Source organism: Gavialis gangeticus, unplaced genomic scaffold (assembly GCF_001723915.1).
Source record: "Gavialis gangeticus isolate Ggan-Ray unplaced genomic scaffold, GavGan_comp1, whole genome shotgun sequence".
NCBI lineage: Eukaryota > Metazoa > Chordata > Crocodylia > Gavialidae > Gavialis > Gavialis gangeticus.
Genome location: NW_017729032.1, coordinates 120649054 through 120665206, shown reverse-complemented (window position 1 = coordinate 120665206; position 16153 = coordinate 120649054). Strand labels below are relative to the sequence as shown.

At 44.1% G+C, this 16153-nt stretch overlaps 1 protein-coding gene across 1 annotated transcript in view; it reads left to right on the top strand.

Moving 5' to 3' along the window:
- Positions 1–16153, top strand: part of DCT (dopachrome tautomerase) — a 65550-nt gene that overhangs the window by 23596 nt on the left and 25801 nt on the right. The window contains exons 4-6 of the mRNA XM_019525640.1: positions 1351–1517; positions 12003–12182; positions 12295–12430. Coding sequence (XP_019381185.1) covers positions 1351–1517; positions 12003–12182; positions 12295–12430 — 483 coding nt within the window. The remainder of the gene's footprint in view (positions 1–1350; positions 1518–12002; positions 12183–12294; positions 12431–16153) is intronic.

Here is a 16153-nt window from a genome sequence, read left to right as displayed (position 1 = left end):
ATAGTGCTAGCCAGCGTAGCACTGGCGAGCCTATAAGGATGCTGCAGGTTTTTCCTCCCAAGGTGGAGAACCTAGCATTTTTCGGTGTTAAACACCATCAGGTTCTCGTCTGCCCATTTCATGAGCCTGTCAAGATCTCCCTGGATCGCCCTCCTGTCCTCAGGTGTGGATGCTTTACCCCAGAGTTTGGTGTTGTTGGCAAACTTGGCCAGTCCACTTCTGACACCAATGCCCACATCATTGATGAAGATGTTAAATAGCATAGGCCCTAGAACAGAGCCTTGTGGGACCCCACTGGTCACAGCACACTAAGATGATTGACTCCTGTTGACCACCACCCTCTGGGTCCTACCGCAGAGCTAATTCCCCAGCCGGCAGATCGTGGTGAGGTCGAGGCTGCAGTTAGCCAGTTTTGCGAAGAGGTGATTATGGGATACCAGATCAAAGGCTTTTTTAAAGTCAAGATATACAACATCGATCTCTTCCCCCTTGTCCGGGTGATAGGTCACCTGGTCGTAAGAGGAAATGAGATTGGTCATGCAAGACCTACCTGCAACAAACCCATGCTGGGTATCCCTCATATTGCCTTCAGCTAGTCTGTTAAGGATGGCCTCTTTGACAATCTTTTCCAAGACGTTCCCCAGGATAGAGGTCAGGCTGATGGGCTTATAGTTTGCCAGATCTACTTTCCTCCTTTTCTTGAAGATAGGCATGACATTGGCCCTCTTCCAATCATTGGGCACTTCACCAGAGTGCCAAGAGCTCTCAAAGATCTGTGCCAGGGGCTGAGCTATGATGCTCATGAGCTACCTGAGTACCCTGGGGTGTAAACCATCAGGGCTGGCTGACTTGAAGGTGTCCAGCCTGTCAAGGTATTCCTGGTATCTGGGATAGAGTAAATTCTTATACATTGAAATGTTAAGGATGTTCGTTCATTCACAAGGGGTGAAGAGGTAGTTCAGTCTTGGTTTAAGTTAGGTTAGTTCACTCAACATACTGGCTTATTCTCTGTACAGTCTCTCTCCTGAGACTCCTAGGAATATAAAATTGTCATTTTTTTGAGTTTTTAATGCTCTCGGTAGAACTTGGAACTTAGAAGCCACTTACCAGGTGATACCATCAGATGTTACAGTATTTACTTAATAGCATTATCAACCTTGATAGACTTGGCACCAATGGCCTAATATCCTGAGTGAAGTTGAAATAATATTCTGGGAAATCTGTAGACTGGTTTCAGCTATAAAAATATAGAAGAAACAATCAAGTAGGTTTCAGTAATCTCTCTCTCTCTTTATAAAACATGATATAATAATAAGTGAATAAGTGCTAATAAGTTTCTTTTTATTATAGCAACTGACTGGCAATGAGTCCTTTGCACTGCCTTACTGGAATTTTGCCACAGGTAGAAATGTGTGTGATGTGTGTACAGATCAGCTTTTTGGAGCATCAAGACCAGACGATCCAAGCCTAATAAGTCAGAATTCAAGATTCTCACGCTGGGAAATAGTATGCAACAGGTAAGAGAACATCTAAACCCTTCCCCACCACAGATTTCATCCATTAATCAACAGTATCGATGTGTAGACAAAATGAGAGGCATCTGTACATAACACTTTAAAGTGGGCTAAATGCATTTGCACTGCTTTAATGGTGTTGGTGTTTGCATGCCTCAGTGGCATATTGAGCCTTAATTCCAGCTGCTGTAGGAAATTCGCTGGCATAATGCGCCTTAAATGACTTGGGGCGCAGCAAACTAGAATTCCTCCAAGGAGTTTTAGTTTGTTGCCCCTACAGCTGCAGAGTGAAGCACCAGGCTCTGTGCAGCTCCATGGCTCTGCAGGAAGCCCTACAGGCAGCCTGGCAGCATCCTGGGAAGGCAGGCTTTGCCCAAGAAAAGCAGCAAGCCTGATTTCCCCCCACCCCCGGATGGAGCCTGCCTGCTTCCCTCTGCGGCTGCAGTTCTCCCTGGGACCACCGGAGCCAGGTTCCTGTGGCTGGGGGCTGCCTGTGGGGGGCTGCCACTCCCATGGAGGGAAGCACCGCCCCAGCCCAGGGACCACTCCACCCACTGGCAACTTGCCCTCCCCTCCCCACTGCCAGAGAGGCAGGTAAGTGTGGGGTGTATGCCTGACATGGGGTTTACTTCACTCTAAATTGAAGTGGAAGGTTTAAAAATTCACTGCTTCAATTTAGGGCCTCCATTTTGTCTACACACACCCTTTAACTACCTTTTTTTTCCCAATTTCTGCCAAATGTGAGACAAAGAGCTTACATTCCCTTCTAAAAATTGTGAAGCTGCGTACATGGATTCCATGAAAGATTTCTCCACACGTATTTTGCAAGTTTGCTTTATAAATTGAGTTTTTGGATACAATTTTTTTTTCTTAACATGGTCATTTTAAGACTAACTGATATTACAAGTGCTTGACATACTAGAGGCTCACTTGTTAGAGCAGAAATATTAGGATGGTAGTTCCATTTGTCACTCAACTGCCCTTGAAAGTTTTGTTTTAGAAACATAGATTTCATAGATGTTTAGGGTCGGAAGGAACACTAGTAGATCATCGAGTCTGACCCCCTGCCCTGGGAAGAAAAGAGCGCAGCCAGATGACCCCAGCCAGGTGTTTGTCCAGTCTCCTCTTAAAGACCTCCAAGGTAGGGGAGAGCACCACCTGCCTTGGAAGCCGATTCCAGATTCTGGTAACCTTTACCATAAAGACATTCTTCCTGGTGTCTGATCTAAATCTGCTCTCTGTCAGTTTGTGGCAGTTGTTTCTAGTAACTCCAAGGGGTGCCCTGGTAAACAGAGCATCTCCTATTCCTTGCTGTCCCCCCTTGACAAATGTGTAGACAGCCACTAGATCCCCTCTCAGCCTTTTCTTGCAGAGGCTGAAGAGATACAGGTCCCTCAATCTCTCCTCATAGGACTTTACCTGCAGGCCCCTAATCATCCAAGTAGCCTTCCTCTGGACCCTCTCAAGTTTTTCCACATCCCTCTTGAAGTGTGACGACCAAAACTGAACACAGTACACCAGCTATGGCCTTACCAAAGCTGCATAGAGGGGAAGTATCACTTTCCTAGACTTGTTCGTGATACACCTGCTGATGCATGATTGCAGAGTACAGTTCGTTTTATTGATCACTTTGTCACAACATGGTAACTCATGTCTATCTTGGTGTTGACGATGACCCTGAGATCCCTTTCTGCTTTTGTGCTGCTTAGGAAGTCATCTCCCAGTCTGTAGGTGTGTTGGAGCTTCCTTCTCCCTAGGTGCAGTACTTTGCACTTATCTTTGTTAAACCCAATTCTATTTTGTTCTGCCTACTTTTTCAGCTTGTCCAAATCCACCTGAATCCATTACCTTCCCACTAGTGTGTTTACTTTGCCCCATAATTTGGTGTTGTCCATGAATTTGGACAGAGTGCTCTCCACAGCCTCATCCAAAACACTGATGAAGATATTGAACAGCACTGGTCCAAGGACTGAACTCTGGGGAACCCTACTGCCTACATCTTTTCAGGTCAATTCTGACCCATCTTCCACCACTCTCTGGGTGTGTCCCTTAAGTTAATTTGCCACCCACCTGACCATGTAATCATCTATGTCACAGCCACTTAGTTTATTTATGAGAATGGGATGAGGCACCATATTGAAGGCCTTTTTAATATCCAAGAAATGACATCAACCTTAACTCCTGCATCTAAGCATTTTGTGACCTGGTCGTAAAAAGAAACAAGATTAGTCAGACAGAATCTACCTGCTATGAACCTGTGCTGGTTGCCATTCAGCATTATTTTTCCTGCTGGACTCCCACAAATGTAATCCTTAATAATTGTTTCAAAGGTTTTCCCAAGGATAGAGGGGAGACTAACAGGCTTATAGTTACTTGGATCCTCCTTCCTCCCTTCCTTGAAAATAGTGACCATGTTGGCCCTTTTCCAGTGTTCTGGGACCTGTCTTGAGCACCATGAGTACTCAAACAGTCATGCCAGTGGTTCTGCTATGACACTGGCCAATTCCTTCAGCATGCTTGGATGAAGATCACCTGGTCCTGCAGACTTAAATGAATCCATCCCCTCCAAATGTCCCTTGACTAGGTTGGTGCTAACTGTTGGTGGGTTTATGACCCTCCTGTGCCTGTCTATAGTCTATTGGGAGATTTGTCTTGATCCATGTTCAGGAATACAGAAGCAAAAAACTCACTGAAGAGCTCAGTTTTGTCCCTCTTATCTGTCACCAATTGCCCTAGTCTGTCGTGTAGGGGTCCTATGTTACCATAAGCCTTCTTTTTGTTCCCTATATACCTGAAGAAGGACTTTCTGTTGTCTTTAATTTTTGTTGCCAGCCTGAGTTCCACTGCTGCTTTGGCCTTTCTAACTGACTTCCTGCAAGCGTGAGCCAAGTAGGTATACTCCACCTTGGTGGCTACCCGCTCCTTTCACAGTCTGTATGCCTCTTTTTTCACCCCTAGGCTTTCCTGGATTTCCCTGTTCAGTCAAGAGGGTTTCTTAGCCCTTTCCCCACCCCTTTATGTGCAATGGGATTGTCCCCTTCTGTGCTTGAAGGATAGTTCCCTTGAGGAATGACCACTAGGGCTGTGCGAAATGGCACCGTTCGGTTTTGCCTTGAGTTTTGAGGTTTTGATGGAACAGCATCCTATTTTGAATTTCTTTTCAATTTGAAACAGCTGTTCTGTTTTGCTTCATCGAAACAGTGAGGCTGTTTTGACGCTGTTTTGAAGATCAGGCTGGGGGAGGGGATTCAGCCCAGCTGAGCTGACTTCCCATCGCCAGTGCTAGATCGGGCCCGATTTAGCACTGGGGATGGGAACTGAGCCCAGGCTCAATTCCCTTCCCCTGTGCTGTCATCAGCTTCCCACATCCCAGCAATGGGAGGTGAGGAGAGCCAGAGCTGCACTCCTGGCTGCTGTTGGGAGTGCTGCCCTGGTTCTCCCCTGTCTCCTACCACCTTGCTGCTGGCTGCTTCGAAACTCCAAACATTTTGAAACTTTTGAAATGTTTCAACTAGCCTTGTTTTGTTTCGAGGTTGTTTCAAAGCCCTTCGTTTTGATTCAATTTCACTGTTTTGAGCTTGAAATGAGTTGAAACAGTGTTGACTCTAAACAGCTGGCGAAATTTTACACAGCCGTAATGACCACCCTTCCTGGACTCTCATCTCACCAATGCTCTTGTCCTTCAGTGCCTTGCTTACTAATCTTCTGAGCTCATTGAAATTAGCCTTTTTAAAGTCTAGCACTTCTGCTCTACTGGTTATCTTTCCCACTTTTCGCCAGATAGTGAATTCTAACAATTGGTGGTCACTATCCCCTAGGTTACCCTGTATCTGCATATCTCCCACCAGGTCATCCCTTGTAGCAAACACCAAGTCCAGAAAGGCATTTCCCCTAGTGGGACTGTATACCTCCTGTGTTAGGTGAAGGTCCTGTATGCAGGTTAAGAACCTACATGAATGGTCAGATCTAGCTGACTGCTGCTCCCAGCAGATGTCGGGGTAATTTAGGTCACCCATGACAACCACGTCCCTTGAGTGTACTGCCTCTGAGAGCTGCCTTGAGAATTCCAGGTCTAGCTCATCCTCCTGGTGTGGCAGTCTGTAATAGCCCCCCATTACCAAGTCCCTTTCCCCCTGACCTCCTTGTATTCTGACCTACAGTACCTAAACTTGCCCCTCTTCTGATCCCATTTTGATTATAGGGGATGTGTATTGTTCCTTAACATAGAGAGCAATGCCTCCTCCCCACTTTTTCCCCACTTTGTTGTGTCTGTACAGCCTATAGCCCTCAATGCCTACTGCCCAGTCATGGGTAGGGTCCCACCAGGTTTCAATTAATCCAACCAGATCAAAGTCTTTTTTTGCAAGCAGGAGTGTGAGCTCTTCCTGCTTGTTTCCCATACTCATAGCATTGGTATAGAGACACTTTAGCCCCCCAATAGGTGCCCTTGGTATCCCCCGTCCTGATATCTATCGGGCCCAAAAGTACTTATGTGGATGAGCGCATGGTTCGTGGTTCACTGATCCTAGATTCTCTCTGTCTTCTGCATCCCCTTCCCCCAATAAACTTAGTTTAAAGCTCTATGTAGGAGATCAGCCAACGTGTAAGAGAACGGACTCTTACCTTTCAAAGAGAGATGAAGACCATCACATCCCAGCATATCTGTTTCATGGAAGTGCAGATCATGGTTGAAGAAGCCAAAACCCATACAATGGCACCAACTCCAGAGCTGCAAGTTGACTTCTCTAATACAGTTGTCTTGATGCTGGCCATGACCACTGACTGGGAGGATTAATGAGAAAACCACCTGCACCCCATATCTCCTAAGCCTGGTCCCCCGAACCTTGTAGTCACTCATGATATGGCCCAGAATACTCTTGGCTGCATCATTTGTACCCACATGGATGAGGGCCATGGGATATTAGTATGAGGGCCAGATGAGGTCAGTAATTCTTGCAGTGATGTCTCAAGTCCAGGCTCCAGGCAGGCAGCATACCTCCTGTACCATGGGATCCAGGTGACAGATGACTCCCTCCATTCCTATCAGGAGGAAGTCTCCTACCATGATGACTTGGCATCTCTTCCTCCAGCTGTCTAACTGTCCCCGCAGCGTGCATGGTGGAGGTTGTGGCTCCCTCTGCTGCACTCTCCTCCAGTGATGTCAGGGCCTTGTATCTGTTCCCCAGCTGCAATGGGGAAGTTGTCCCAGCAGTGTAATGTCTGGCTCTGGAGGTGACCATCTTCCATACATCTGCATTGGGTCCTTCCCGTGGTGTTACCCCACTAAGTGTGTGGTCCTGCAGAAAATGAAAGTACCCATCAATCTCATCCTCTGCAGCCCCGATCCCCTGCAGCCTGCTAACCTCTGCCTGGAGTTCCCTCACCTGCCCCTTCAGGGCTTCAAGCTGGGCTCATGAGGGACCAGTGAGGGGACTCCTGTTTCCCTCCACCCCCAAGGCCATAGGGGCCTCGCCAGGCAACCCCTACAGATAGGGGGCTAGGGTGCTGATAACACCCCAAGGGCTCTGTCTGGGTGGAGGCCTCAAAGCAGTCCCAGGTGGGGGGCATCACAGGGGAAGGGTTCCTGGCTGCTCGCCTGGCTGCTTGCCATGTACTTACCTCCATTGAAGGACACCTTCAATTCTGCTCACCCAAAGTCTCCGTCCGAGGCTGCCAATGCCTAGAGTTCAAGCCCCTCCTGTGTGCCCTCCTGTGTGAACTCCCATGCAAACTCTGGCACACCCTTTAGAGTGCACCTGTTTGCGTGGTCTATTTGTGCAGCTCGGGTGCATGGCTCCCTCCTGGCACAGCTATGGGGACCAGAGGGTGGAAAAACTCTTCTGGATCCCCTATAGCTGGCCCCTTACTTTGTCTCTCCCCCTCACTAGCCCCACTTACCTCTGTGGTAATTCCTTGCTTGGCAGAGACAGGTCCAGCGTGGTGTGGCTGGGGGGAGCTGAGGGCACATGTGTGCTACCACACGTGTGCCTGCTTCAGCATTTGGGCCCAACATTTTTGATCTTTCAGTGATGCTAGAAAATACCAATGGTGAGATGCTAGCTGTACTTAGGGCCTTTACACCTGAGTTAGGGCCTTTACTTCCAAGAGATCTAAACTTTGCCCCAGATTTACAGACTTCTTGACCACATCTACATGAGACGCTGACTGTGCAGTTGTTACTGCACAGTCATCTAGTACTTGTATACTTAGTATAAACAAGTACTAAATGATTGAGCAGTAACTGGAGTTACTGCAGAGTAGCATCACTGGACAGCTTTTAGGTGATGCTGACTGCACAGTAGCTCGTATTGTATCATGCGTCCTGCCATGTGATACTACTGCACAGTAGTAATGAGCTACTACTCAGTCAGTTTCTCATGTAGGTGCCGCCCTTTAAAATGAAACTGAATTAATATCTTATAAAGCAACGTACTGATCTGGCAAATGGCCATGTATGGGTATGTCCTCAACTGTGGCATTTTTAGGACTGGAGCTTTGGGATGTAATTGAACATTTAAATAACACATAAAATTATAATATTCATATATCAATCAAGTTTTGGAAGTCATAAATTCAATAGGAGCTGCTAGAAAATGAGTGCTTTTGAAAACTCAGAAGCAGTTATGTAGGTGCTTAAATATCTACTTAAAATTCTAACTTTAGTCATTAATTTTATAACTCTTACTCTTTTTGTATGGCTGCTGCCCTGATGAGGAACAGAGGATTTTTACCTTGAAAACTGATATGTTTCTAAACTTTGTCTTCACCTATATTACAGGAGGGGGATTTTCTTTTTCTTTTTTACTCCAATTATCTATGGAAATAAACTTTCACTTGCTTTTGAACATAACGGACCTGTTATTTCTCTGGTCTTCCTCTTACTTTTGACATATTTGTAGAATCCCTTTTTATTGCCTTGTATGCCCCTTACCAGTTGCATTTCAAAACATAATATAAAAAGTTGCATTTCAAAACATGCTTTAGGCACCTTAATTTTCTCCTTGTGTGATATTCTTATATTTTTCCCTAGTGCTGTGACTAAGTTTAACTTTTTATATTATTCCTTTTTGAGTTTTAACTCACTGAAGAAATTCCTTTCTAGCCAGGCTGGTTTCTTATTGCATTTCCCATGCTTTTGTTGGATCAAGATAGCTTGCTCCTGTACCCTTAAAAGTGCCTCCTTGAAATACAGTCAGCTTTCCTGCACTCCTTCCCTCCTCAAACTTTTCTCCCAGGGGATCCTGCCCACCAATTTCCTGAGTTTGTTAAAATCAATTTTAAGTTTTTCTGAAGTCCTCCTTCCTTCCTCCCCTTAGGATCATGAACTTTATTATTTCATGGTCATTGTCAGTGAAGTTACCTTTCACCTCCATATTCTCAATCAATTTCTCCCTGTTTGAGTAGTGAGTCAAGAAGAGCTTACCTCCTACTTGGACTGTATATCATCTATATCAGTTAAAAGTTATCCCCAACACATTCCAAGTATTTGTTGGATTGCCTATGCACTGCTGTGTTTCCTTCACAAAAGATTCCCCAATAATGAAAGTATCACGTGAAAACCAAGTCCCCAGATTTGAAAGCTTCCATTAGTGGTTTAAAGAAGGCCTCATCTACCTCCTCCTCCTGGTTTGGAGGCCTGTAGCAGATACCCACCATAACATCCCCCATAACATGCTGTTGTCCCTTCTGAGCTTTACCCAGAGGCTTTCAGTAGGCCTCCCTTCTACTTTGTACTGCACCTCAGAACATATATACATCACCTTTCTATATAGAGCAACACCTTTTCCTTTTCTTCCCTTGCGTATCCTTCCTGAACAAGCTATACCCATCAGGGAGGCTCTTCAGTCTATGAACTAGCTCACCATATCTGTGTAATCCCAATTATATTATAATTCTGTGCTTGTATTAGACCTCCAATGCTTCCTGTTTGTTACCTATGCTTTTCACATTGGTATAAGCCATCTAACTGATTATCTTATCTTTTCCCTGAAAATATTGGTAAGCCTTCTGCTGTTGCTTCCCCCTTAATACATTTTTATCCAAATCCCTTGACTCTTCACTTGCCTCTTCACTTGCCTCTGGATTTTTGTCTCCATCCCTTGGGAAGCATAGTTCATATACCTCTGACAAATTTGTGCACAATAAATAGACAAAAGTTAGAGGAAGACCAGAGAAACAGTAGGTTCCTTATGAAATACAAAAGGCAATCTAGTTATAGATTATACAGAGAAGTTTGAAGTATTTAATGTATATTTTACTTTAGCCTACACAAATAGGGACAGCTACCAGATGGTAAGTGCAGTTGGCAGTAAAATTTGGGAAGAAGACAGCATCCTAGAGTAATAGAAGAAAGAAATAGGGATTAGATGCTTTCAAGACAGCAGGGCTGGATGGAATGCACCCTGGGGTATAGAAGAAATTTACTGAAGTAATTTCATACCCACTGGCTATCCTGTTTGAGAATGGGTGGAGGTCAGGTGAGGTCCCAGATGACTGGAAAAGGGCAAATATAGTGTCTGTCTTTAAGAAAGGAAAGAAGGAGCATCAGGCTAATCAACCTGACCTCAATACCTGGAAGGATCATAGAGCAGGTCCTCAAGGAATCTATTGTGAAGCACCTAGAGAAGAACAGGTGATCAGGCAGCTCCAGCCTGGATTCACTAAGAGCAAGACATGTCTGACCAACATGTTTTCCTTCTACCATAAGGTGACAGGTTCTGTGGATGTGGGGAGAGCAGTGAATGTGATATGCCTTGATTTTAGCAGGGCTTCTGAAACTGTGACATTCTCATTAACAAGCTAAGGAATGCAGACTAGGTGAAAGTGCTGTAAGGTATAAGTAAATGGATAAGTATAAGTAATTGGATCATCATGCTCAACCAGTGTTCATCAGGAGGGATCCCGGTTTTCTGTGATAAAAAAAATCCGAAATTTTTGGCTATGAAAAAATAACTCAAAATCCACATTTTTCCATGATTATAATGAAACACCACTAATATATGTATGGAAAAATGTGGATTTTGGGTTTGTTTTATATAAACAAATTTGGGATTTTTTTTATCAGAGAAAAGCAGGATCCCTGGTCCTCAGTAGGAGGAGATATCAAGTTGGTCTCCTAAGGGCTCAGTCCTGGATTCAGTGTTAATATTTTCTGTAATGATTTGATTGAAGGGATCAAGTACACACTTAGCAAATTTGCAGATAACAACAAGTTGGGTGGAGTTGCAGACACTTTGGAGGCTAGCATCCAGAATGACTTGGATACAGTGGAGAAATGGCTCACAATCAATCAGATGAGATTCAATAAGGACAAGTGCAAAGTCCTGCACATGGTATTGAGTAATTGAATGCACAGATACAGACTGGAGAATGACTGGTTAGGCTGCAGTACTAAAGAGAAGGACCTGGGGGTTCCAGTAGGCCATAAGTTGACTATAAACTAACTGTGAGCTCTTGTTTCAAAAATGGCCAACAGGGTGGTATTAACAGTTGTCTTTTACAACTCGGGAGAAGTAATTCTTTAGCTCTATTCAGCACTGGTGAGTCCTCACTTGGAATACGGTGTCCAGTTTTGAACCCCACGCATTGAGAAGGATGTGGACAGATTGGAGAGAGTCCAAGGGAGAGCAACAAAAATGATGAGGGGCCTGGGAAGCAAGACTTATGAGGAAAGATTGAAAAAACTTTGGTCATTTTAGTCAGGAAAAGAGAAAACCAAGGGGGGATTTGATAACAATCTTCAAATAACACAGAGACTGGAGATGGGTTTTTCTCTATGGCTATAGGGGACAGGACTAGGAGCAATGGGCCCAAGCTTTAGCAGGGGAAATTTAAGTTGAAGATTAGGAGGAACTTTCTGACTATGAGGTTGATCAGGCTTTGGAAGAAGCTACTTAGAGCAATTGTGGAATCTCTGTCCTTGGAATTTTTCAAGAACTGGTTGAACAGACACTTGGTTGAGATAGTTTAGTTGGGAATGATCCTGCCTTGAACAGGGGGCTTGTGAAGTCTCTTTTAGCCCTACTTTCCTATGATCCTATGCCTGGGGAAGAAGGGAGATGAGAAGAACTGCTCAGGCTTGATTCAGAATCATTGCTGTTTTCCAGGCATCTAGGCTGTGTGTCATCTGTGGGAGTACAATTTCCTCAGAGAAACTATCACCATAAAATTAGCCCAAATTTAATACATCACTGTTAAAGACATACTTGGTAACATCTGTATCCCCATTTTGAGACAGAAATCTAGAACCTGGAGCAGGTCTGAAGCTATTTCATTTCAAAACAGGCCAATGATTCCAGTTCCCAAAGAATGGCCTGAACATTTTCTTTGTATGGAACCTCTTAAGACAACTGAGACTGTTCATATGCCTAATACACACCAGCATTGGTAGGATCAGTCCCCCTGGCTTCAAGTGGGGCCACAGTGGATGGCTTCTGTTTACTCAACCTGTTCTCTAACTGTTCTATGCAACCTTAATTTTATTCTAAGCTTGGATGACTACAATCGTCTGGTTACTCTGTGTAATGGGACTAATGAAGGGCTACTGAGAAGGAATGCACTAGGAAGGTTGAATGAGCAGCTGCCTACCATGGAAGATATTCGGAACTGTCTTTCACTCCAAGAGTTTGATAGTCCGCCATTTTTCCGGAATTCCAATTTCAGCTTCAGGTTTGTGCTCTGATTTCTGAAGCTTGTTTTGCCCAGGGAAATATTATTTATGTGTTTGTAGGTAGAGTTGGTCAATAGATGGTTACTTCACATTGTTTTATCCTGAACACAGGAATGCCCTGGAAGGGTTTGAACGCCCAGATGGAGCTTTTGTATCTCCAGTGATGAGCCTTCATAACCTGGTTCACTCTTTCCTGAATGGAACCAGTGCTCTCCCTCATGCAGCAGCCAATGATCCAATTTTTGTGGTAAGTCATTTTTCTAATGCAGGGGGTGTCAAACCCATCTGGCCCAATGCACTGGATGAGAGGCATGGGGGCTGGTCTGTGGGCTGGATTGGACCCACAGATTGGCCCTGCATGCTGATTCAGTATTCTGGAGTGGCTGGAGTGGTTTCCACATGTGGCATGTGGGGAAAACAGTGGATGTGATATACCTTGTTTCTAGCAAAGCACCTGACACTATGACATTCTTATCAACAAGCTAAGGAATGTGGACTAGATGGAAGTGCTGTAAAGGTAGCTATATGACTGGTTGGATCATCACACCCAAACAGCAGTCATTGGTAGGAGGAGGAATCAAGCTGGGTTCCCCAGGGGTCTGGCCTGGACCTCAGGGTCTGTGGCAAGGTTCATGGAGCTGCTGCAGAGCTGTGCTGCATGTGGTGGCTGCTCTGCTGCTCCAGAGCATGAGCTTGAGTGGGTGCCATGCATGGCATGTGGGGCCATCTGGTGTGTCCCACATGCTGCCTTTGGATCAGTTCCAAGACCCATGGCCAGCACTTTGAGGGGCCATATCTTTGACACCCCTTTCCTACAGTGATTGTAAATGAATGTGCCTCAATGCCTCAGCAGGGATTTGCAGGCCTGCAGTAGTGAAATGATTTACCTAGAAACAATTCCTTCGCATACAAAATGAGGTTTCCCTCTCTTCTTGAATACTGTCACATCTATTAATAGTTAAATGAACTGGGAGGAAATGTCAAGATGGTAAATGCAATCCACATTCAACTATTAAGGAAGAAGAACTGTGATTCAAAGTGCAAAAGTCTCTTATCCGATGACTGTAGACAGACAGAATTTGAATTTCACACCATGTTTCTGTCAATATCTCAGCAAAGGATATCTTGAGGCTAGGACTACATATTTTTGGATACTGTAGTCTCAGTCTGAGTCAATAGCTTATTTGATTGCTCATGGGGACATCTAATTTTCTGAGGCCTAAGGGAAGGGTAGTCAGATAATTTAGTAAACTAGAAGATAGCAAACAGCAGTGAACAAAGCTTAATATTGTTAGCTGAGCCTGCTATACATTTTCCTTCCTCATAGACACTTGCTAAATTCTACTTACATAATTATTGGATAAAGAAATTCCACCTGTATTCTTTTCTTCCTTAGCCTTATTGTAAGCTTGTACTCCATTATTGTAGGTATTATCTCAAATAATCAGGTAGTAGCACTCTCATTTATTTCCTTCAGAGCTTTTGTATCCTTCACCATGGCACCTTTCTGATTCTTAAGCCTCTTTGAAGACAAATCTAGCTTTCTAATGACTGGAGGTCATTAATGAGCTGCAATCAGTAGTTCAGATGCATGCTGAAATAAGATGCCTGCTGGCAAGCAGTGTTTTTAAAATAAGAAAAAAGAAAAAAAAGGTGGGGGGTGGGGCGGGGGACTGGTAATACCTTACGTCTGTTTTGTCATTGTATTTATTTTGTAGGGTATTTTCCATTGGGTAGTTTGTGGGCCAAATATTTTGAAGAGTACAGTGAACAATTCAGTAGTGGGGAATCTTACTACCATTTTGGTATGCAATAAGTGTATGAAATGAGCTTGAGTATAATATTCTCTAACAAGCCTTCTAGGGTACAAACAACAAGTTGCTGGAAATAAAGATGCAATCAAATTCAGAGATGATATGTACTGCAGTGAAACTAACATGTTATCACATGGAAGTACTAGAGTCCAGTTCAATCCAATTTACCATTCATGTTAAGGTGGTAGAAGGGAGGCAAGAGTATAGAATAGCTAGATCCTGATCTTGCAAACCAGAATGATTTCTCATACCCATTTTCAAAATCAGCATTTTAAATGTGTCCATAGAAGCAAAGTCCAGAGATCTATCTTCCTGGACACTTAAATATATAATCAAAGATATTTGTACAAATATAGTTGAATCTTATTGTGGTATTTGAATGTCATCTTTAGCCTTACATTGTTCATAACATGATCCAAAATAGAGAAAAACCAGGATGTTCCTTGAAGCAGGCACTGTGTGCTCCTTTATGTTTAGATAGTACCTGGCACATTTGCGACACAGCCACAGCCTAAATCAGCTTAAGTTGATTTTTCTTAAACTTGAAGAAGAGAACCTATTTTGAATCTCTGGCCATTTTCTCAGATATTTAAAAGTATACAAAATAAAATTTATAAACTTTCTCCTGTCCTGTTTTCCTTCATTAAACTCACCGTGAAAGCTCAAGAAAATAGATGAGGTGTAAAGGAATATATTCAAGAGTCAGCCTTACTAGAAAATGTTCTGCCACCTCTCCTGTCCTTCTAAGCCTTTGAGTTTAGGGCTCATGTGTCTTCCCTGATTATAATAGTGGCACCTTCATAAGAGGCTGTCTTAGGTATCTGGGTCCTAAACTACCTACAGTTTTGTTAAACTCAAACCAACCTTATAAACTTCACTAGGGAACTGTGTGTCAGGCAGTGTAGTCTATGAAACCCTGGCTTAATGTCTTTTCACCATTAAGTACTGTTTAATGAGTGAATAGTTGCATTCTGCATTGGTGTAACTAGCTGAGTGGGTGGCCTTATGTAGAGCCCATTACAGTAATTCAAATTTGAGGTGACAAAAGCACAGCTAAATATAACAAGAGTTGCATCTGAAGGAGCAGGTTAGTACCTTGTTACCAAATGTCTTAATATCAGCCCTATTCCTATCCAGATCACCCAAAAGCTGCCAGGGAGAAAACAGTCCTCTAAGCCAGCAGTTCTGAACCGGGGTACATGTACCCCCAGGGGTACATGAAGCCTCATCAGGGGGTACACAAGATATATTTCATGCATTGTCTAACACAGGTCAAAGGGCCTAAAAAAAGTCTTGACAAATTGCCGGGGTTCTACTGCCATAAAATGTGCATGCGTATGGAAACCAGATATCCTACTCCTGCTCCTGCTCCTGCTCCATGCCTCAACCTCGCACTGGAAACATTGCTCCTAGGGGGCACGTGAAGTCTCACTCTGAGACCAAGGGGTATGTAGACTGAAAAAGGTTCAGAACTGCTGCTGTAAACTAACTAATCTTAAGGAAATTAACAATTTGTGTTAGGCAGAATGGGGCCAAAATGTGTTTAATGATCTTTCCTGTGGTGGACAGCAAGGTGATCCCTCTGTAATTTCCAAAAGATTGTCACAATCCCTAAGGTCATCTGGGATTTCCTAATCATTCCAAATCCGTAAGATGAGGACATGGAGCTGTGGTATGAGCTGCTCTCCCCCTTGCTTGAAGATTTCAGTGGGGATTCCATGAGTTCCAGATGCTTGCTATTCTTCACCTGCTTGATGGCTTTCCTCACCTCATCAAGGGTTGAAGGGATTCCAGGATCATCTCTGACTGGGTGTTGTTGGATGGAGTTGAGAATGCTCTTATCAGCAACAGACTCTTGATTGACAAGATCTTCAAAATGCTCCTTCCAACAGTATTGATTGCTTCTCTTTCTTTGATCACGTCTCCTCCATCCTTAGGATGGTATGTGAACAGTCATTATTGACTCCAAGATGAACATGGGCCGACAATGCGAGGTCATGGTTGGCAGGGCTAACCGGACCTTGTCGTGCATCCACAGGTGCATCTCGAGTAGAGCCAAGGAGGTGATCCTCCCCCTCTACGCGATGCTGGTCAGGCCACAGCTGGAGTATTGTGTCCAGTTCTGTGCGCCCCATTTCAAGAGGGATGTGGACAAT